This window comes from Pinus tabuliformis, chromosome 8 (assembly GCF_031772625.1).
Source record: "Pinus tabuliformis cultivar Carrire ecotype Pingquan chromosome 8, CPIR1, whole genome shotgun sequence".
Taxonomy (NCBI): domain Eukaryota; kingdom Viridiplantae; phylum Streptophyta; class Pinopsida; order Pinales; family Pinaceae; genus Pinus; species Pinus tabuliformis.
In genome coordinates, this window is record NC_142294.1 from 959,400,516 (window position 1) to 959,422,626 (window position 22,111).

Below are 22,111 nucleotides of genomic sequence, written 5' to 3' on the forward strand. Positions count from 1 at the left end.
AAGGTTAAAAATTCAATCTTCCCCAATGGCTTCGTGAGGATATCTGCGACCTGCTCATCAGTCTTGATGTGTTGGAGCCTTATTGCTCCCCATTGTACCATATCCTAGATAAAGTGGTACCTAATATCAATGTGCTTGGAGTGGTCATGGAACATGGGATTCTCTGAAAGGCGAATCCCACTCTGGTTATCGCAAAAGATCACGGTGGTATCCAGCACGTGCTCAAATAGCTCACTGAAGAGCTTCCTCAACCAAATAGCTTCACAACAGGCCATACTAGCTGCAATGTATTCGACCTCGGTGGTGCTTAGTGCAACTGATTTCTGCTTCCTGCTCATCCAAGAAATTGAAGCAGATCCTAATGAGAAGCAACATCCAGACGTGCTCTTACAATCCACCACACTGCCAGCCCAGTCAGCATCTGTATATCCATGCAGCCTCAAATTCTCGGCAATGTATCTCAGTCAATAATAGATTGTGCCCCGAAGATATCTTAAGAGATTCTTAGCAGCAATCCAATGTATGTGATGAGGCTCGACCATAAATGGACTCAACATATTCACAGCGAAGCATATGTCGGATGGCAGTTTACCAAGAACATCAGGGCCCCCACAAGTTGTCTCTATTTGGAAGGATTTGCCAATTCGGGCCTAGTAGCATTTCCACATAGCTTCTTGAAGTTGAGTTCCATCGGAGTAGACACACACTTGCAATCCACCATCCCACATCTCTCGAGCAACTCCACAATGTATTTTCCTTGAGAAAGGAAAATCTCACCTGGCTTTTGCCAAACCTCCAAGCCTAAGAAGTAATGCATCAGTCCTAGGTCTTTCACCTCGAACTCGGAAGCCAACTCCTTCTTGCATTGATAAATAAGAGGGTTTGCACTTTGTCAAAAATAGATCATCCACACAAAGGATCAGAATGAGAGGCATGTCATTTTTAAACTTGAAATATAGGTTAAGGTCAGTTTCGCTCCTTGTAAATCCCAGCTTCATAAGATAGCTATCAATCCTCTCATACCAAGCCCTGGGGGCTTGCTTCAACCCGTAGAGGGATTTCTTCAGTCTACATACATGTGTTGTTCGATATTGTACTTCGAACCCCTTAAGTTATTAAAGTAGACTTCCTTCTTAAGCGAGCCATGCAAGAAAGCAATCTTAACATCCATTTGGTGTAGGCTCCATCCATGAGAGGCAAAAAGAGCAATTAATCGAACGGATAATGGTATATCGAGAAACTGGTGCAAATATCTCGTCATAGTCCACCTGTTCCTTTTGAGAAAAGCCTCAAGCAATGAACCTAGCCTTGTATTTTTCAGCACTCCCATCAGCTCCATGTTTGATTTTGTAAAGCCATTTAGAAGTGACCACAGACTTGTCCTTGAGTCTAGCGACCACATCCCAAACATCATTCTTCGTAATGGATTCGTACTCCTCATTCATCGCATCCTTCCATACTTAGTGGATTCGTACTCCATACTTGGTGCTTCGCGGCTTCTTCAAACGTACAAGGCTTAGATTGAACAATATTATTCATAGCAGCAAGGTACCCTTGATACCTGTTTGGCTTCTTACTTTCACGAAATGTCCCTCTTGGAGCAATATGCCTTTAAGCATCTTCGAGAGTGTCTTTGAGCCACAAAGGTCTTTTTCTTGAGGAAAAGGATCACCGAGAGGTGGATCAATGGGATCCATCAGGGATAGGCTCATCGGACGAAGGTTCATCTTGCTTTCCTTTAGCATCATCATTCTCTTTTCATGGAATGGGGAGATCTCTAGACTTCCCGAGAGCAATGTCTTCATCGAATGTAACATCATGGCTTACTTCCACATCTCGTTGACCAAGCACATAGATTCTATATGCCTTTGAATTTTCACTCTAGCCCACAGATGTTCCTTTCTTTCCGCATGCTCCCAACTTGTTTCTCTTCTTTAGTCACATGAAAATACACGGGACAACCAAATATTCTAAAAAGAGAAACATTAGGTTTCTTACCAATGAAAACTTCTTCGAGTGTCTTGAAATTCAATGCTTGATGTGGACACCTATTTTGAACATATATGGCAATATTTGCAGCTTCTCCCCATAAGAACTTTGGTAGACCTAAATCATGAAGCATGGCACAGGTGGCTTCCATGATCGTATGCAACGGTTGTCTCCGTCTTAATGCCAGCCTCTCTACAAAATTCATTGAATTCATTTGGTTCATATTCGGTTCCATTGTTGGTCCTCAATATTTTGATCTTCTTCCATGTTTGATTCTCCACCAAGGCTTTGAAGGAACAGAACCATTTGAATACCCCATCCTTCTTCTTCACTAAATAGATGTTGAAAATAGCAACAAGAAATGTTAAAAATAGCATCAAGAAAGAAAATCCTAATTTAATTTTGTCCTTGAATTAAATTAGGAATAAAATTGTAATTCCACATCTCATGACAACTTGTAATAGTTAACTAAGTTAATTTGACTTATTTGGCTCAGTTAATTCGAGTTGGGAGTCTATCTAGAGTCAAGTAGAGTGGTTCCTAAACTTTAGAGGCCCAGGTTGAGTTCTTTTGAGTTGTAATTATTTAATTCAGTTTAACTGAGTTAAATTCAGTTAAACTAGTTCCACCTAATGGAGGAATTAGTGGGAGATCCAATAGTGGGGTGTAACCAGCACTGCTCAACCAGTAAATTGAAGATTCACTCATAAGTAACTCATGCATGTCAGATTAAAGAAAGACTTAGTTGAGATTGGAGTTCAGGGACAACGTACTATCAGTTGTAAAATCATCTAAATTAAACCGATGGTGCATGCAATCAGAGAAAGGCCTATGAGGATTGCGCAATTCATAATTATGGAATTTCCCAATTAAATATGGGCTAATTCCCAGGGGAACAGTGTAAGGAAGTAGGAGGAATTTAGCTAAGTATTGACCAAAGGCAGTCAGTCAGGAAGAGGATAGAAAATACTTGTGTAGGTTGAACTCAAGGTTGAGCAGAGCATATTGTATTCATCCAAGGCTTGCCTAGGAAGCATTGAGATAGTGCAGAGGTTGTTCGGTCTTGAGAAAAGCATTGTAATCTTCTCATATTTTCTAATTAATGCAATATACAGATAGCATGGGTTTTTAGCTGTTGCTTTCCCCATAAAATTATTGTGTTATGTGTGACTGAATTCTCTCTTTTATGCTTCGTGATTTCACTGATCAATTATTGTTTCCGCTGATAATTAGAGTAGATTCAAGTCTATTGTTTTAGTACATTACAATTAGCAGTTTGAATCTACAAGGAATTTCTACATGGTATCAGAGACAGATTCGTAGAAATTTCTACTTGGTATCAGAGCTAGATTTGTAGAAATCTCTACATGGTATCAGAGTTGAAATCTCGATAGAAGAGAAGAATTTCAAATTGCAGATTGATGGAGCTCTAGTTCAAGGTAGATCCAAAAGACCCTGTGTGCAAACTTCTTAATGGAGCTAGAAGGACGCTAGTGGGCAGATCAGTGAGCCAATGTTTAGTGACACAGAAAGGAGTTGTGATCATTGATATTGGCAGATTGAGGGGAAGAGAGATTTCCCACAAGGAGATCGAGACTCAAAGGGAGTTTAGTTTCAGAGGGAGCAACCCTATGAAAGCTAGTACTTCAAGATCTGGGGAAATCAAACTCATTATTGCAGTAGTTGCAGCAGCAGTGCAAAAGCAACAGCAATAGCAATAGCAGTATGAGTAGGAGCTTGGAAGACTAGGAATTTGGCTAAGTATTGGCCAAAGGCAGTCAGTCAGACAGAGGATAGAAAATACTTGTGCAGATTGAGTTCAAGGTTGAGCCGAGCATATTGTATTCATTCAAGGCTTGCCTAGGAAGCAGTGAGATAGATTGAGATAGTGCAGAGGTTGATCGGGCTCGAGCAAAGCATTGTAATCTTCTCACATTTTCTGATTAATGCAATACACAGATAGCAGGGATTTTTACTTGTTGTGTTCCCCAGAAAATTATTGTGTTATGTGTGATTGAATTCTTTCTCTTTTATGCTTTGTGATTTCATCGATTAATCATTGTTTCCGTTGATGAGTAGAGTAGATTCAAGTCTATTGTTTTAATAAATTACAATTAGTAGTTTGAATCTACAAGGAATTTCTACAATAGATCCATGTTTTGCAAGAAAAGTCATCCACAAAGATAGCATAATATAAGTATCTTCCTAATGATTTTACGGGCAACATACCAGATAGGTCAAAATGGACCAGTTGAAGGATATCAGAACTTCCACTTTCACTTTAAGGGAATGGTCCCCTTGTAAGTTTCCCAACTACACAACCCTAACAAACACCTTCATGATTCATGTTGAAATCAAGCATACCTGTGACCATCTTCCTTACCCATGTAAGGCTTTGTAATAAAGTGGGCAAATCTCCAATGCCATAATTCAGATTGAAGAGTAGTATCGCAAAACATGGCTCCCAAAGGCCTTCCTCCAACTTGATAAAGACCATCAACCCTAAATCCAAGTGTATATGCATCTTTAGGGTTTATTTGCCAAAGACGTACCTTTCCATCAATGAATGCTACCTTGAAGCCTTTATATTCCATCACAGAAATAGATACCACGTTCTTCTTCAAATCGAACACATACAATACTTGTTGTAGATGAATGGTTTGACCTTGATTCAAGTGAAGAGTGACAGTACCTATTCCTTTCATGGGATAGGTGGCATTATCTCCAAGTATGATTTCCAAGTTAGTCTTCTTTTCAACCAAATTTGAGAGGGCCTCTTTGTACCCAGTGAAGTGCCTTGAGGCTCCACTATCAATCAACCAATGATCCAATGTATCCAACGGAGAGGCGGTAGATAAAGTGGAAATAAGATAAAATTCATTTTGTTTTTCTACAACATTACTTTCCTCATACCTAGAATTTCTTGATCTTTTGGGAGGTCGACCATTTCCATATCGAGCAACAAGAACATTCCTCTTTCCTTTATTGTTGAACTTGTTATTCCTTTGATTGCCATTGCCTTTGAAATTGTTGTGGTTGTTGTGAGGACACTCTCTAGCATAAAGGCCAAGCTTGTTGCAATTATAGCATCTTTTTTTTCTTCCTTCTTTGAATCCCGACTTAAATCCTTGACCTTGTTTCCTTGGACGAGCATTGTTCTTCCTCTTAGCACGAGCAGAGGAAGCAGCAAGATCATTTCCATTTGAGGGTTTATCTCTTTCCATCATCCTTGTTTCTTCTTGAGTGCATCTAGCCAATAATTCATCAAAACCCAAAATCTTGTCATTGTTGAGGATAGTGGTGTTAAACACATCCCATGCTCTTGTAAGACCTCCAAGTGCAATGAGAGTGAGCTCCCTGTCACTAACAACTTCTCCAATAGATAGAAGGTCATTCTTGATTTCAGTAATCCCCATGAAGTAGGATTGAATAGACCCTCATCTATCCACCTTGATGTCCTTCAACTTGTTCTTGAGAAAAAAGATTTCATTTGCATTGTTTACTTTGAAGATCCCAACCAACTAAACATAGGAAACCAAATGCTTTTGAATGGAGTTTACAATAATTTTCTTAGCTTTGACCTCACCTTTCTTGTACTTTGTCTTTGCGACAGCAAGTGCATTTGAAGAAGGCTCTACCACTCTTCCCTTTACATAATCCATAGCATCATTCTCTTCCAAAGTCATCTTCCACGCATGATAGTCGGATTTGTACTTGAGCTTGTCCTCAGATTTGAAGTATGATGTAGTCGTCAGTGAAGCTAGACCAATATTCTTGTCCAACAACTTTCCTTAGTGATTATTTTTCTCACTCTTGCTTGGACTTTGTCTTCACCAAGGCTCTGGTACCATGTTAATTTTAGTTAACAATGGTATGTTCTATGCTTAGCACAATTTACTTCAATATTCCTTAGCAGCCCAATAACAATTTCCAATTTCCAATAGCAATCACAATAATCACATTGACAATAAAAGCAGATAGAACATGAAACAAAATGCGGAAGACAAGTCAAGACAAGAGGACACCAGATTTGGCAGATGCCAGGGAAAAACCCTAATGTGGGGAAAACACTTTGATCAACTCTTCTTATTATTACATCAAAAGTTCAGCAAAGAGAGAGAGAGCACAAAATTCAAATTGACTTGCCCAATTCAAAGTCAAAATAGCCCTGTAAATTTCTGCAGTCAACTACAGTCAAACTTCAGCCCTAACCAGAAAGTCAACACTGGTCAAAACAGCAATCAAACTCCTCCTTTGAAGCTCGGTCAAAGGCAGTCAAACTCAGCCTCCAGCAGCAGTCAAAGTCAGCCCAAAACAGTCACAAAAGCAGCGGTCAAACTTGGTCAACCCTGCAGTCAAACAAGCCCAGAAAACAAGCCTGTGGTTAACGCGGGTCAAACAGCCCAGAAAATCTCGATTTCTGTGCCAGTCAATGCGGCCTGGTCAAACAGAAATGTTCCTCCAAAAATCACAGTCAAAACTGGTCAAAGCTGGTCAAACTGTCTGAAATTCTGAAATTTCGGTTCTGCAATTCAGCCCAGAAAAACTCATCCTCCTTGCCACACGTGTGAGAGAGAGAAGCTGCCCAATGTTGTACGAACCAATGAGAGAAGGAGAGAGAATGAGTGAGTGATGAATGTGCCAAATGAGGAGGAGGGACACTTGTATTTATACAAGTCGATGAGGGTGAAGGGTCATGTCTATTGGGCTTCATGAGCCTACATGATGATAAGGCCAACTTGAACAATTTGTACATGAGTGGGCATGAATTCAAAATCATACTTCTGCTTCTCCGAATGAGATGATCTTTATATCAATCTTGGTCCTCTCGAAAAGAGGAATCTAATGCAACCATCATCTTCATCAAGTAAGCTGTCCAATGTGGAATTTGGCCCTAGTTGTCAATTTTAACAATTCCAGACATAAAATCTCAAGGCACCTAGGACTGAATATGAAGCAGCCAGCAACAAAATTGACCCTGATTAATTCTGACGTTTTTTAGGACTTACAGAATTCTCAACATTGAGGTATGTAATTGGACTAGTGTTTCTCTATCTGTTTGTACTGGTTATATATAAGCCAGGCTTCTCCATTTTAATAGTCTGTCAAACACTCTTCAGAAGTTTTTCCCTGTAGTATCTTTGCTGCATGCATTTGGCACAGATTTTTTTATAGATACAAAAATCTTCCAGTTATTGTGTAAAAAACAATCTAGAAAACCTGATTTTTCTGCTGAGATGATGAGGTGGAAAGAACTTGTCAAATTGTTAGATTGCTACCCAAAAGAGGCAGCAACATATTATGTTTCTTCAAACCTTAGAGAGGAACGACTGACATCACCGAGGGTTGCTAAAGCCTAAGATTGGTATAGCACAGCAAAAGGGCTAATTAGTGCCCCTCTCAGGAGGCCTTGACATCTCTAGCTCCATTGCCAGATCTCCCTATCTCACTCACAGTTTTTTGGCTGATGTTTCTGCTGAGAGGATAAGGTGGAAAGAACTTGTCAAATTGTTAGATTGCTAACCAAAAGTGGCTGCAACATATTATGCTTCTTCAAACCTTAGAAAGGAATGACTGACATCACCGAGGGTTGCTAAAGCCTATGATTGGTATAGCACAGCAAAAGGGCTATCAGTGCCTCTCTCAGGAGCCCTTGACATCTTTAGCTCCATTACCAGATCTCCCTATCTCACTTCTTTTTTTTGGCAGGCTATTGTATTATGACATGGTCTTTATAGGCATGTCGTGGCAGCACTACTTGTTTCTTTCTTTATTTATGTCATTTTCAGCGTTTTCAGCATTTTCTAGGAACTGCGCTTGCACTCCCACATTCTATTCATATTGATTGTACTCTCCATCAGTCCCATCGACCTACTTTTATGGTCATTTGTTGGACATTAATAAAACTATCATATCCTATCTCAGTTTGGGTAAGCAGCACTCAGCAGCCAAATCAAGAAGACAACAGGCCTGTGAATGCACACTCTCAGCAACTCTCCAGCTCAAGCAAAAGTTAATATGAACACACAACTCAAAATGGCCCATCAAGGCAACTGATCAAGGAATGATCCTACCCTGGAAATGCTCTACAGTGAGTCATCCACACAACCAATATTACATTTGTGTTCTTCTTCTAGTTATTGTGTGGTTTGTTATTCCTTGAACCAGCATCTCCTCTTCTTGAGTGGCTGAGGAATCGTTCATGTTTTAGTGCAGTAGTTAGAATGTAACTCATCTTGTTAACTCTTTCACCAGCATACCATGACCTTGTGTTAGCTAAAGAGGGCAGTTATGATGTTCAGTGTACTATAGAATAGTTTGATTCTACCACATTCAGTTATCATTTTATTTCCATAGCATTTGGTTGTTGTTAGCATGAACTTTCCTTCCAAAGGATCTATTTCTCAAGGAGTCTTTTACTTCAAAAGCGTTGTAGATTCAATAAGTGAGAGGGTTCTGGGGCATTAACCAGAGGAAACAATGACATTACATGCCTATAAAGCTTTTACTGTGAAACACTTAATCTTGCTCATATAGAACTGCCCTGTAGAATAGATGCATACAACAGCATTTAGTTTTCATTCATTAGAAATTGCAATGCAGAATCAACTCAGCAGCATTTAAAATCTTGAAGGTTTCATAAACAGTACATAACACTTCACAACCTTATGCTCCCCTAGTCAACAATTTAAGTTAGGGAATTCAGCAGTGCATATATTGCTGTAATTAGTTGGCTCACCACCATGCAAAAATCAAATGGATTTGTTGGTATGTTTCTCTAACCTAGTATTTTCACTATAATCATACAGGTAATCCACAGTTATATCAAGTCAGAAATTATTTACAAATATATATTTGAGAACATATGTATTATATTGAAAAAACATAAATTACATCCAGAATTAATCGAAAAGACAGAAATATGATGCAAGGTAACTCATATTAGAAGTTCACTGACCTGGCGATTAACACCACAATCAGGCCTAAGTTCTGATGCAGCCACAACGAATTCCTTGCCATACTTGACAGCAAACATACTTTGAACTATATTTAGCTCTGGCAAGTCAGAACACCGTGGAGCAGCAAAACATAAACTGGCAATAGACTCCCGCAAATCCAGAGGGCATTCTCTGCAAACATTGAGAAATCTCGGTAAAATAAGGCTCTTCAGAACTACACGAGTGAAACAAAGCTAAAACAATATAGAACACAATCATATCAAAACTAGAAAAATGATTAAATACAATATATCCAATCCTCAATTATGTGAAGGTTACAACGAGCAAAAATCAATCAAAATACATGCAGTGTAGAAAAAAATCACTTGTTTTTTGTTCATTTGATTGGAGGGATAACTCACTTCCAATTTTAGCAAGAATTGACTAATAATATTCACGGATTTATCCATATAGATTGCCATTGATGGCTAACTTTGTTTTGATGCATGATTGTGCCACTTTTTGTTTGTTTTTTTAGTTTTTTGTTTTCACTATATGATATATAAATCAGTCCAGCAGTGTTTCGTTGATAATTAGTGCATTAGAGTGGGGAAAGCTGCCTTTCTTGACTTTCGAAAGTTCTGCAAATGGTGTGAACAGTAAAAGTGTATATCGGGATGAGTCCACTACATTTTTGCAGAAAATGGTTGTGAAAGTTGAATTTGAGGACATTTTTAACACTTGGTCAATCTCCTCTTCGTGAGAACTTATGTCTGATAGGAGAGAAATAGGGTCTTTACATGATCATAAAAAATGAATGCAGTAAAACAGTTTCCCCTTGACCATAGTGGAAAAGAATTTGTATCTGAGATTTTTGCCATTCTTTTAAGCTCGCTGTGTGAAAAACACAGAATAAACAGGGGATTTTTTCATGGACCAACTTAAGTTGACTAGACTTCAAAAAAAAACCAAAATGTTTCAATAACATTCAAGAATGAAAGTAACAAGTTCTTATTGCAAACTTTTCCATAACTTTCATTTTTTTTCACTTTTCCCAGAACGAAGGTCAAAGAAGCAATTTTGCATGTTTCTTAATCCAGATTTTGGTCCAAATGATGCTGCAACATAATTAAGTATTATAGCAACAAAACTAAGTGACAGTCAGTAACTGTGTGCAGCAGGTCAAATGCTCAACATTCCAGTTTCATTATAGGCTAGGGCTTATTATGGGAATGCCAAATATTATATATATACATCTGTAAATGTTTGTATCTAGCAAATATTTTTCTATAGTTTACCATATCTTTTCCATAATTATAACTAACCATATCAACCAAACCATGCATACAATCTGACATTGAATTAGTCCTCGTGATTGCTAATAGAAACACTAATTCAACAAGAGCTCCAAAACTATAGAAAATTTGAATTCATTCATAGTATATTTATAAAAAGCTGATTAAATATTTAAATTGCTGCCAGTAGCAACATGCATAATAGATGTTTTAACTCGCAGCAGAATAAATGTATATAAAAGCTGGTAAGAAAAGTACGAGTAACTAACTTCTGAGATTCAATAATAGGGAGGCGAACAGCCACAAGTTCGGAAAAGAGTTCAATCATTTCATATGCATCCATAATATTTTGCTCCCGGATGATATGCTCCACCTGAAAAGAACCCAAAATGCTAAAATTGCATATATGGAAGAAATAGCTTGCTACTGAAACTTAATCTAGGGACATGTTCATCCTTTAGGAACTGAGTTTGGAAATATTCAGAAAAGCTTACAGCTTAAGTATTGAATAAGAATTATCAAAATTTTCAGGGTTGTGCACAAACCCGGATGCGGGCAGTGGCTTCTTGCCCATTCTGAAGAAGTTGTGCAATCTCCCTTCGCATTTGCTTTAGCTGAACCTCCCTCTTATTCCTTAGCAATTTAATACGTGGAATAGTCAGCTTCAATGCTGTTTTGCTGTTGATCAAAGCAACCAACAATCAGAATCATAAAAGCCGAAAAGTTTTTAAATGATATCAGGTCAGTCTGGCATATTTTCAAGTTTCTAAATCAAAGATTGATTGGAAATTCAACGATTTCCTGTCGCTAAGCAGTTGCTCAAATTCTTAAAAGGACAAAACATACAAATTTTCACACTAGGAGATCAATCTTGCATAATATCAATACCTTTATTAATTCTAGCTACAATCCAATCAGTTCCTGCGGATCCTTTTTTTAAAACCTAAAATGAAAATTAAAAATTAAAAATGTATTTCCATATTAAACATTAATTATCCATTTTTTGAACCGCAAAATGATTTCGGATAAACTGTAAACTCTAGGAGCCTGCACAAACGGACTTGATCTCATGATTGTCAGATATATTCTAATAAAGTAACTGCTATGGCCCTCTTCCTACCTATATTTGGTGTGTTCAGTATTATGTGCAATTTTTTATAACTTGGATCATAACAGTCACTGGACCACAGTCAATTGCTTGCTATCTCGAAGATTTCTGATTTCTGGAGTAGTGAAGCTTAGAGCCCAAACATAATTCCATGCTTAGCAGGCACCCACCCTCTCAGAACGGCCTGAGAGATCCACACCAGCCACTTGCAACTTTTCGATGGTCGTGATGAATCCTCTTCGAATTTTGTTGCTAACATAGAATTATCAATCATGACGGTCTATCCACTTACAGTTCTACCCATGGCAATCACGGTAACCCTAGATACTGTGTCTATAACTAGTGGATGTGGTACAATATTATATTTTATCTTAACATAGTTTTAGCAGGCCCTAACACAACAGTTAGGAGATGTGACATCGCCCTCAGATTGACTGTAGGCTTTCTCCATTGCTAAGGCCTAAACTAGCGTTCCAACTAATTAAGATTGCCCATTCAGGAGATGGAACAGAAAATGGTATACAACCCTAAGTAGATCGCACACATTAGGTACACCCATTATATTACTTGTGTCGCTAAGAAGAGAGTGAAATAGAGCAGACATTCTGAGGTTTTAGGAAGTAAAATTAATTTCTTTTATGAATAAAAGTAATTGCTCAAAATCTTCAAAATCAAAACCTTGAACTCACCATCTTACTCCTTTAAAGCCTTTATTGAAGAATGAATCCAGCATTGACATCTTTGTTCACTGCCACCAAAATCCTAAAAAGTGCAAATCCAAATCAGAGGGGTGCTTATATTCAATAGCTGAAGAGGGGCATGGTCAATAACAGAAGCCGAGCTCCCTCAATCTAAATCTAAATTAACACACTTTCCAGATCCTGCCTCCTAATTTAGAATTTGTCTGTCTGGAGAAACCCAAATAACCAAATCAAAGCAGATACTTAAACTATGTTAATTTGGAAGATGGACTGCCATATAAGGCTCTGTAACCAAAGCAAAATCCAATCATTTCAAATTTGACGAGTGGAAAACGAATTTAAGCAATAGAGTGTACCTGATCGAAAGAAAACTCGTTAGGTTGCCTCTCTCCGAAGGCACCTCCTTATCGGTGGACGAGATAATATTAATATTAAACCTCTCCAACATTTACATATATAAATTCTATATATGACGTCCTCCTCAACTTCCTTTCCTCCTCTCTGATCCCGTTGAAAATACCCAGACAATTTTATGTGCGATTGAAAGCAAACTATCCGTCTTTTATATTGTATTGTATCACCGTCAAGCGTGTTGAAACACGTGTACACGCAATTTTTCTTAATCATAAATCGGTTTCTTCATGAGATAGGCAAACAGCAACACAAAAATTTGGGGCAGAAGGCCTAACTCTAAATAGATCAATTAGAATGGCAAAAGCTCTACAAAATCGAATTGTTCAAAATTCGCGTCAAGCACGCGTCGTCGGCCACCTTTGCCGTGGAAGGCTTTGGTTGGATGTGCAATGGTTATTTACCTTATATTTTTTTGGGTAGTTTGATAAATATGAAATGAAATGATATGATATTTTAAGGTTCACGAGATTATAAATAGTTTATGAGATCATTAGTTTCTTGTTTTTCGCTTTTTGCAATTTAGTCTTTTTCCGATTTAAATTGATGATGAGCTGACCCAACCTTCCAACAATCCTCTCACTAAAAAGACAATGCCAAGAAACTGATGCTAACATGTTCTCATAACTTTCTCTGATGTCTTTGAATGCATCACATTCCAAAATGAAATGTTTTTCCGTTTCCACAACCCCAGACATGCAAAATGTACACACTTGTTCTTCCCAAGCTTCTTTAGGCCTTTTCCACCGCCTTGTTTCACACCAAAGTTGATCTGAGTTGGTCCTTAATTGAGCAATAAGAACCATTGCCCTCCACGAAATGCTAGCTCCAATGAACTCTTTTTGTTGTAAATCACACGTAAGGTTGAATTCCTCAATGTAATATTTCTTCTTTCTACCCAACTATTTTCCCCATACATTTTTATGAAATTTCTCCATAACAAAATTCTTTAGCTCTTTGCTATTTGTGGGACAGGGATTGAGGTAGATATTCCATTTTTGCATCCATGTGTAGTTTTGTTTCATCCATGTTTTCTTCTTTCATTGATGCCTTCATTGAAGATAACATTAGGCCATCTACCTACTCTTATGTGTTCAATTCTTTTTAGGTATCTTATGAGCCACACCATAGCAATTGCTTCAATGGAAGTTGATCATGTTTCACTCAACATTATCTCATAAGGTATCGAACTTTTTATTTTGAACTTGCTCATGATCAAGCGTTTTTTTGGATTTTCTCAATTTGTTTCCATTTTGAGACGGAAGTGCTACTAGCCCACAATTCACACCCATATAGCATCACTGGACAAACTAGGAGTCCAAAAAACACTTTAATCGTTTTCCAATCCCATAACTTTGCCTTTCTAATATGAAAAGCCCCGACCAGTATCGTCTTCTACCTAAAGATCTGGTCCTTCTCAAATTACTAGGGTTTGCCAACCACTTTAGGGCAGGGGAGATCTTATTTGTTGATTTGTGCATTCGTGTATTTTTTATGATACATTATACCATTTCCATATTTTTTAAGTTCGAAAGAGCAATGTTGTGACCGAAGTTCAAAGCTTGTTCCATTATCCCTTTAAATACCTCAGGTCAATCTTAACTAATATTTTACATGTGATTGGCACTAAACATTCAACACTCCCATTTTCTATACGAACATGGGACGTCATTGGTACTACTATATTATCCATGGATAGTTTGGTTGTGTATGTTGAAGACCTGTTACAATATTATCATATATAATTTGGTTGTGTAAGTTGATGACTTGTTACAATGTAGAAGAGTAGTATAATAAATAAATGATAAGGTATCAATTCACTCTACCATATTATTCATAGGTAGTTTGGTTGTGTATGTTGAAGACTTGTTACAATATTATCTATAGTTTGGTTGTCTATGATGACGATTTGTTACAATGTAAAAGAGTAGTATAATAAATAAGTGTAGGTTTGAAAGAAGAGGTTGAGACTTGAGCGCGGCAGCTAAGTGGCGTTGTCCAGGTGAAGGCATCCAACCAGAAAGCGCGATGGAGGTATGGCCAATAAGCTAACTCAGGTGCGTATCAGCAGTTCGTTGCATGCCGGCCACGTTATTTTTTGTTTCGCCTACTCTGACTTGAGCCATCTGGTCTCCTTAATATGATTCAAGCCGTCTCCATAAGCTTATGCCACGTTTCTGTCATGCCTGCGCTCTCATGACTCCTGGCTCTCGCCCTTCATACGCCATGACTCTTGTTGAATCCTAGTTTTTGCATGCTTTTCGCTTAACTCACTTCATTTTCCTCCGGTTGGCTCTCTGGCTGGGTTTCTTTTCCATGGTCTCTTCTTTTCGTTTCAGAATTTGCCTCATGCAATTCTGCTTCTCGGATCTACTACGTTTGTGTTGTTCCTCCGCTCTTTCTTTCTTCACTTGCACTATGCTCTCGGCTCGCCTGCGTCTCCAGGTTAGTAGTTCCTCGGTTTGAATCATTATGCTGCTTTTTGTTTCCTGTTATAAGAAGGCTTCTTAAAGGAAAGTTACCAGCTAGCTTTGAAGCAATTATACTCTGTTTAAATAGTGCAATATGAACATTGGCATGAATACTGTATTTGTGTAGAAATATAGAGAAAGGATAGACTGGTCTTGGAGTTAGAATAATTTAGCAAAAACAGTTTCATACTCCTTTAAAGCATATATTAGAATTTCTGTGGATCTCTCATGCCTGGAAAATCTTTTTTTAACGGGACATGGTTATCGGTGCTCAAGGTTCAGAAGTATTTTGTTATTACCAAGCCTTGTTCGGATTTTCGATTTAAGTTAGGTCCCTGGTGGTGTGTCTGTGAGGTCTTCTGTTGCTGTATAGTTTGTCCAGAAGATACTTCATGAAGTTTTGTTATGAAGAATCATTCTGAATCGTTATGAAGCTCATTGCTCTCTGTAGTCTCACATTGAATCCTTCTGGTTTTTCCGGGCCGGATTTTTCTCGCCCGGGAGCCGGTTTATGACCAATAGTACGAGCCTTTATTTCATCCATCTGTCCAGGACTTTCTCGGGCAGAGTCAAGCTAAGTAAGTCTTGGATATTAATTTTCCATGGGATTGGGATCAGAGCTTCCGATTTAAACATAGCCGCCATTTTTCAAAAATTTTGTGTTTGTCAGAGTCCAGCTCAGGATATAGTCATCCCTTTCAAATCTGATGGACAGATGGCCTAAAATTTAACACCTTATCTCCTGGAAAAAAGGACCGTTTTTTTCCCGAGGCTTCATCTATCAGTACTGCAGTCGGAATTTAGAATTCTTATCCTTCCTACTCCAGGCATCTTGTTCAGAAATCTTTTGCTGCCATTGACCGTAGTGTCCGTCATAGATTATTTTTGGATCTTGTGGTACTCATGAGCTAAGAATTAGTTGGCATCATAAAGAATGGACCTACAATCTGACACATCTGCCATGGAGGCTATGATTCAAGCGGCCATCCAAGCGGAATCTGTCCACGGAAGCACCAAACTGTCAAGTGAATGGCAGTCCACCTTGGAGGAAATGCTGATTCACCCCGTGGACCCACAAGATGTTCCGGAAGGGTTTGTCCGGTCAAAGGAAAAACCTTCTCGCCCTACCGACCAAATCGATAAAGAACATATAGAAAAGGCCTGGGAGGATGGATATTCTCAGAAAACTCAGAAACCTGTAAAGATTGCTCCCCCTCCCGATGCCATTAAAATAGATAGTTCCCACCTGGCGAAACACATAGAAAGTCTCCAGGGTAATGCGCTGGTCGGTAGGTGGCATTTTCTGGAATTGGATGACTCGAAGATGAGAGTTTGGCTTGAACAGCAGTGGAAACCGTTAATAGGATATATTCCTATTGTTGCCAGATTGCTAAAGGAATGGTATTGTTTCCACTTCCTAAATTCCAGTGACCTGGAGATCATTCTGAAGCGTCAGTGGGTGTACAGAAGAAGTTTTCTGGCATTGCACAGATGGTATCTGGGCTATAACCCTTTAAAGAACACTCCATCTAACAACTTGATCTGGGTCAAGCTTCCTGGTCTACCATTAGAATTATGGTCAAAAGAAACTTTAGCAGATATTGGCAATGCCATTGGGAGATGCGTTTATGTTGACCCATCGTGTTTAGGAGAGAAAGATAAATGAGTTGCGTGGATTTTGATAGATAAAGCTTATAGAGGGGGATTTCCGGACCATATCGACATATACTGGAGGGAACAAAAAATTAGGCAAAGGTTGGATTTCTGGGGGGTGCCCTTTAGATGCTCAACTTGCCATCGTACTGGGCATCTAATAAAAAACTGCTCTCGGTGTCTTAATATTTTCTGAAAGCCTCACGACTCCCACTAGTATGCGACAAAGACCTTCAAAGTAAAATCGTCATTCCCGAAGCAAGTGAAGTCTCCATCCTTAGAGAGTCAGTCTCCTATAGAGTCAGAGGATCCGGCAAAGTTTTATGCTAATACTCAACAGAATCCTTTTCTACAGCACAAATCCCTTGTTCCCGTACAGCCTATATCGCCATCTATGCCACCCTTGGAGCTGGCCTCTGACTACGAGGCTCCTAAGCCAGCAATATCTCCTTCTATGCCCCCTTTGGAGCCAGCCTCTGATCATGAGGTTCCAAATCCTCCACCGATCCCGCATCCCTATAAAAATTTCAATAAGGAAGTCCACACCATTCATTCCTCCTCGTCAACCCCTATAAAGAACTATTCTTCCCTCGGTAAAGAAAAAGAAATCATGATATCAGCCACCCCTGCAAATTCTCCAACGTCTTCGCCTACAAATTCTATAGGCAGTGATTTGGATTATTTATTGAGCAAGAAATCTTTGGAGCTCAAGGCTCTCACTATTCACAAACCTGGAATCCAAAAATCACCGCAAATAAGTCCAAACTCCGCGAGTAATATTACGGTGAGGAGAAAAAACAACAGGGGAAGTAGGCATTTCAGGGGGAGAGGTGAAGGCGCAGGTAGAGGAACCCGTAATTTGTCCCTTATAGATGTTCCTATCATTGACATGACAGAAGGAAGGCCTCTTAGAGCAAGCATGGCCGAAAAGTCTCCAAAATGAATTTCATCATCTCCATGAACATAAGGGGTCTGGGGGCAGACCAAAAAATTTTGGCATTAAAGGATTTCTTTCTCTCTGCAAGCCCCAAAATTATTCTTATCCAGGAAACTATGCACGCCTCTTCTGTAGCAATCTCATACTTCAGGAAGATGTTTCCTTCCTGGCATATTTTTGCTTTGGAAGCCAATGGCCTTTCGGGGGGGGTTGGCGGTCTTGTGGGATCCGAACTGGATCAAGGCAAAAACATATAGCTGTTTGGCAGGAATTTTGATCTCGGCGCATATGAGGGGACTCAATTTCCCAATAAACATCTTGAATGTATATGCTCCCTACAAGAATAGACTGCAATTCTAGGAGAAGCTTTTTGACTCTGAAATTTTTGATGTTGAATATTTATTGATTGCAGGGGACCTAAATGTCACTCTTAATATGGAGGAAATATGGGGCAACAACAAGAAGAAGGACCCCCTTGCTGAAAAATAAAAAATGATCTGCTGTTGAGGAGGAATTATATTGACATTTTCCCTTCCCAAATGCGCCCGACATGGGAGAATGGAAGAATTGAAAATGCTTACATAGCTAAGAGGCTTGATAGATTTATTCTTCACGCCAGTTTGATTGACAAGATGGGCATGCCTTTCTCATCGATTGAGAATGTTTTCATTTCGGATCATAGACCAATTTTATTAGGTTGGAAGGAAAAGGGCTACAAGAAAGGATACTGTTTCAAATTCAACAGAACAGTCCTGGAAGATCCAGCTTTCAACGACCTTATAAAGAAAGCATGGAGTGAGATGGTGTCCTCAAATCCCTTTCCGGTTTTGATGACTTTCAGAGATAAAATGGATCACATGCGAAAGGTGGTGAAAGACTGGAAATTTAAGAAAAGGCAATCCAACAGAAATGATCTTCGGAAAATTCAAAAAGAATTGGACAGTGCTTCGGAAGCCATGAATGCTCATCGCCTATCCTTCAAAGAGAGAAGTCACATAAAGGAGCTTCAAAAGAGAAAAATTAAAATTTTAGAACAAGAGGAATCTTTTTGGAGGTTGAAAAGCAGGGCGATATGGCTTAAAGAAGGGGATAAGAATACAAAATTTTTCCATAAATTCGCTAACTCCAGGCGAGAGAAGAATTCCATATGGAAAATTAGTGATGGAAGAGGTGGTTTTCTATATTCTCAACAGGAAATAACAAATGAGGCAGTGAATTTTTTTGCAAATCAGTATAAAAGATCTAAAGAATGTAGCTTTCAGGATATTATGTGGGGCATTGAAGTGTTCCCTCAGATGTTTGATGAGGATATAAATGACCAAATCTTTCAGCCAGTAACTGAGGAGGAGTTGCTAAAGTCAATGAAGTCCTTTAAGAGAGATAAGTGTCCAGGGCCGGATGGCTGGACTATAGAGTTCCTCATTCACTTTTTCGACATTATTAAAGCTGATCTGTTAAAAATGGTAGAAGCTTCCAGGATATCAGGCAGTATCAACCAGAAGACATCCTCCACAAACATAGCGCTCATTCCAAAGAAAGAAAATGCAGAGTCCTTCGGGGACTTTCGACCGATCTCACTGTGCAATATTTCTTACAAAATTATATCAAAGATCATTGCAGAAAGAATTAAAGCAACTCTGTCAAAATGCTTATCAAAAGACCAGCACGCCTTTTTACAAGGAAGAAACATCCTGGACGCGGTTGCAAATACACAGGAAGGTCTTTTTGCCATTCACTCCAAAAAAAGGGATGCAATCATTCTCAAGATTGACCTTCGCAAGGCATATGATTGCATTGATTGGGGATTCATAAGATGTTTACTTGCAAAGGTTGGCTTAAGAGCTAGGATGATAAATTGGATCATGGCCTGCGTGGAGAAGGTGAATTATGCGGTCATCATTAATGGAATCCCATCTCCTTTTTTCTCAGCTTACAGAGGACTACGTCAAGGCTGTCCTCTTTCACCGCTCCTATTCATTCTGGCTATGAATTCTCTCAGCCTACATATCAATAAGGCTGTCAGGGAAAACAGGTGTCAGCCGCTAAAAATCTGCAGGAACATCTCGATCTCACATAACTTATTTGTTGATGATATTATAATGTTTGGAATTCTATGCAGATTTACTTGGTTTTGTTTTTACGAAATCCTTTTCAATTTCCAGAAGGCAACAGGATTACAGATAAACAGTGCAAAGTCGGTCATCTACCACAATGATATCTGCCAGGAGGAGGTTGAATGGTTATCGGCTCTTTTTGGTATGGAGGTGCAACCAATCAGTCATGGAATTAAATACTTGGGCTTTCGTTTAAAGGCAAACAGATATTCAAAGCTGGACTGGCAATGGATTCCGGAAAGATTTTATAAGAGGATATCTGTATGGGAGTATAGATGCCTTTCGCTGGCAGGAAGGGTGACCCTGGTGCAATCTGTGCTAAACCAGCTAGCAGTTTACTGGTCTCATTTATTTTTTCTTCCAGCGAGCATTATTCAGTCAATGAACAAGCTTACTGCTAATTTTATTTGGGGTGGTCAAACAGGCAAAAGGAAATATCACCTTTCGAAATTGGCCAATATCTCGTTGCCGAAGAGCATGGGAGGATGGGGCCTCTTAGATTTGAGGACTTTCGGAAAGGCTCTGTTATGTAGGTCCCTGTGGAGAGGGATATATGAAGAAGGGCCATGGAGCAACATAATTCAAAAGAAATATTTGGGTAAAAAAGATATATCTTTCTGGTTCAGAAATGGAAGGATTGGCTCTCCTTCTGGCTCTTCAATATGGTTAAGCCTTCGCAAGATCGAAAGTTATTTCCTGGAGAACTTAGTCTGGCGTTTTCAATCTGGCAAAAAGATTCTTATTGGAAAAGACCAATTTTTGAGTGGAGCTGAGGTGATCGAGTTTCCTGAGCCTTTATTGATTTTCCTTCACAGAAAAGGATTTTTCTATTGGGACAGTTTAATTGCTGGTTGGCAGGGTCCGGTTCCTATTTGGAAGGAAGCCGGATGCATGGGCATGCAGGGTGATATCGCTCTGCAATGGGATCTCATCAGAACGCGTCTCAGAAATTGTGGAATTTTTCGCTCGGCGAATCATGACAGTCTCATATGGAGAAACTCGAAAGGGATGAACTCTATTCGAGTTAAAGACATTTACCAGAATTTGAGCGGTCTAAAGCAAGCTCCTCTCAGCCCTTCCTTTCCACTCATTTTTTGGAAATCTAGATGCCCCTCCAAAATGATTTTATTTTCATGGCTGTCTTTTCATAATAGAAATCTCTCTTGGGAGAATTTAAGGAAGAGAGGATGGCAGGGTCCTGGCATTTGTCCCATTTGCAAGTTAGTAGAGGAAAACAATTTCCATCTATTTCTTAACTGCAATAAATCTCAGCAACTTTGGAAATCTCTGGAGGATTGCTATGGAATCCAACATATGTTTCATGTGTCGATTAGTGATGCGTTTCTATGGTGCAGTAAGCAAAAGGAGTCATGGAGAACAATTTTCATCATCACCATTTGGCTCATATGGAAGTGGCGCAACAGTTTTATCTTCAATGGTAAATCAGTCCCATTTCTGGATATTTTCTCAAATATTACTTCTGTCTATGAATCTATCCCGCAGAAGCCTCCCAAGCAAATGAATCAGGTATGCACGGAGCCCCCCCGGGAGCTTTCTCTTTTGCCTAGAGCTTTCTTCGATGGTGCCGAACATAATGGAATATGTGGTTGTGGGGTGCATATTCTTGCAAACGAAAACTGTCACTTCCTCATACACTGGAATGGGGGAAAGGGTTCCAACAGCAAAGCTGAGGCTATGGCCCTAGCTGGTCTTCTAAGTTTTTGTCTCTTTCTTAATTTACAGAATGTCTCTATCTTTGGTGACTCAAAAGCTATGGTGGATCATGTCCTTGGGAAAAGTAACATTCTCAAGCCCCAGCTGGTAGGATGGTTAGACAGGATAAGGTTCTTGTGGAGCAGATCAGAGGGAGGCTCTATTTGTCATATCAACAGGGCACTCAATTAGCAAGAAGATTTTCTATCTAAAAAGGGTCTTCAGGTGGCTCCAAGCTTATGGTTTTTGCAGGTGGCAGTCGAGGGGAAATTCCTTTCCATTCAGAAATTCTCTCCTCCAAATTTCTAGTTCGCTTTACGGTTCCTTTGATCTAATGGTTTTTAATTCTGGACTCCTATCTGTGGGTATTATTTTCATATGATGCTGGTTTTCGTTTTTTATGGCCGCAAGATTTTCCTTCTGTGCCTCATCAATGCCTTTTGAAGAGTTGGTTGATCACTGTCAGCGTGGTTATTTTGCTAATTTCATGGCATTATATTGCTTTTTTTTTATTATCTCCTCCATGACATTTTATGTTTCAGATCTATGGTGTCTATATGCTTTTTGAGCAAAAGGAATAGCACTATATGGGCTATATGGGTCACATAAACTTCATATGAATGTACATTCATGCTTGTTTATATTTCTTATATAAATATATCATGCTTTTTCATCCTAAAAAAATAAGTGTAGGTTTATTTTAATTTTAGATTAAAGGATAACACATTTCAAGTTATAATTCTTTTAAAGTATTTGAAAACAAGCTTGCACATTGAGGGAT

The 22,111-nt window shown here is 39.0% G+C and overlaps 2 protein-coding genes across 3 annotated transcripts in view; one reads left to right on the plus strand and one right to left on the minus strand.

Moving 5' to 3' along the window:
* Positions 1-12,646, minus strand: part of LOC149238651 (Regulator of Vps4 activity in the MVB pathway protein) — a 37,691-nt gene extending 25,045 nt beyond the window's left edge. Inside the window, exons 1-5 of one of the 2 annotated variants that reach the window (XM_089373133.1) lie at positions 12,388-12,646; positions 12,020-12,092; positions 10,768-10,900; positions 10,492-10,595; positions 8,948-9,119 (exon numbers count right to left, since the gene is read on the minus strand). In XM_089373133.1, the coding sequence (XP_089229259.1) occupies positions 8,948-9,119; positions 10,492-10,595; positions 10,768-10,900; positions 12,020-12,069 (459 nt within the window). In that variant the 5' untranslated portion in view covers positions 12,070-12,092; positions 12,388-12,646. Of the gene's footprint in view, positions 1-8,947; positions 9,120-10,491; positions 10,596-10,767; positions 10,901-12,019; positions 12,359-12,387 lie in introns of those variants that run through there. The other variant, XM_089373134.1, reaches the window with a different exon arrangement.
* Positions 12,647-18,135: 5,489 nt separating this feature from the next.
* On the plus strand, positions 18,136-21,522 carry LOC149238652 (uncharacterized). Its single transcript, XM_089369631.1, has 3 exons — positions 18,136-18,398; positions 18,633-19,535; positions 19,623-21,522. Exons 1-3 carry the CDS (start codon positions 18,136-18,138, stop codon positions 21,520-21,522), a joined length of 3,066 nt encoding a protein of 1,021 aa, XP_089225757.1.
* Positions 21,523-22,111: the final 589 nt, after the last annotated feature.

Coding starts and splice junctions, on each gene's coding strand:
- LOC149238652 (XM_089369631.1), top strand. CDS start 18,136: ATGGGCATGCCTTTCTCATCGATTGAGAATGTTTTCATTTCGGATCAT. Junction 18,399..18,632: donor GACTGGAAATTTAAGAAAAG/GCAATCCAACAG, acceptor CGCTAACTCCAG/GCGAGAGAAGAATTCCATAT. Junction 19,536..19,622: donor AAGGCTGTCAGGGAAAACAG/GTGTCAGCCGCT, acceptor AATTCTATGCAG/ATTTACTTGGTTTTGTTTTT.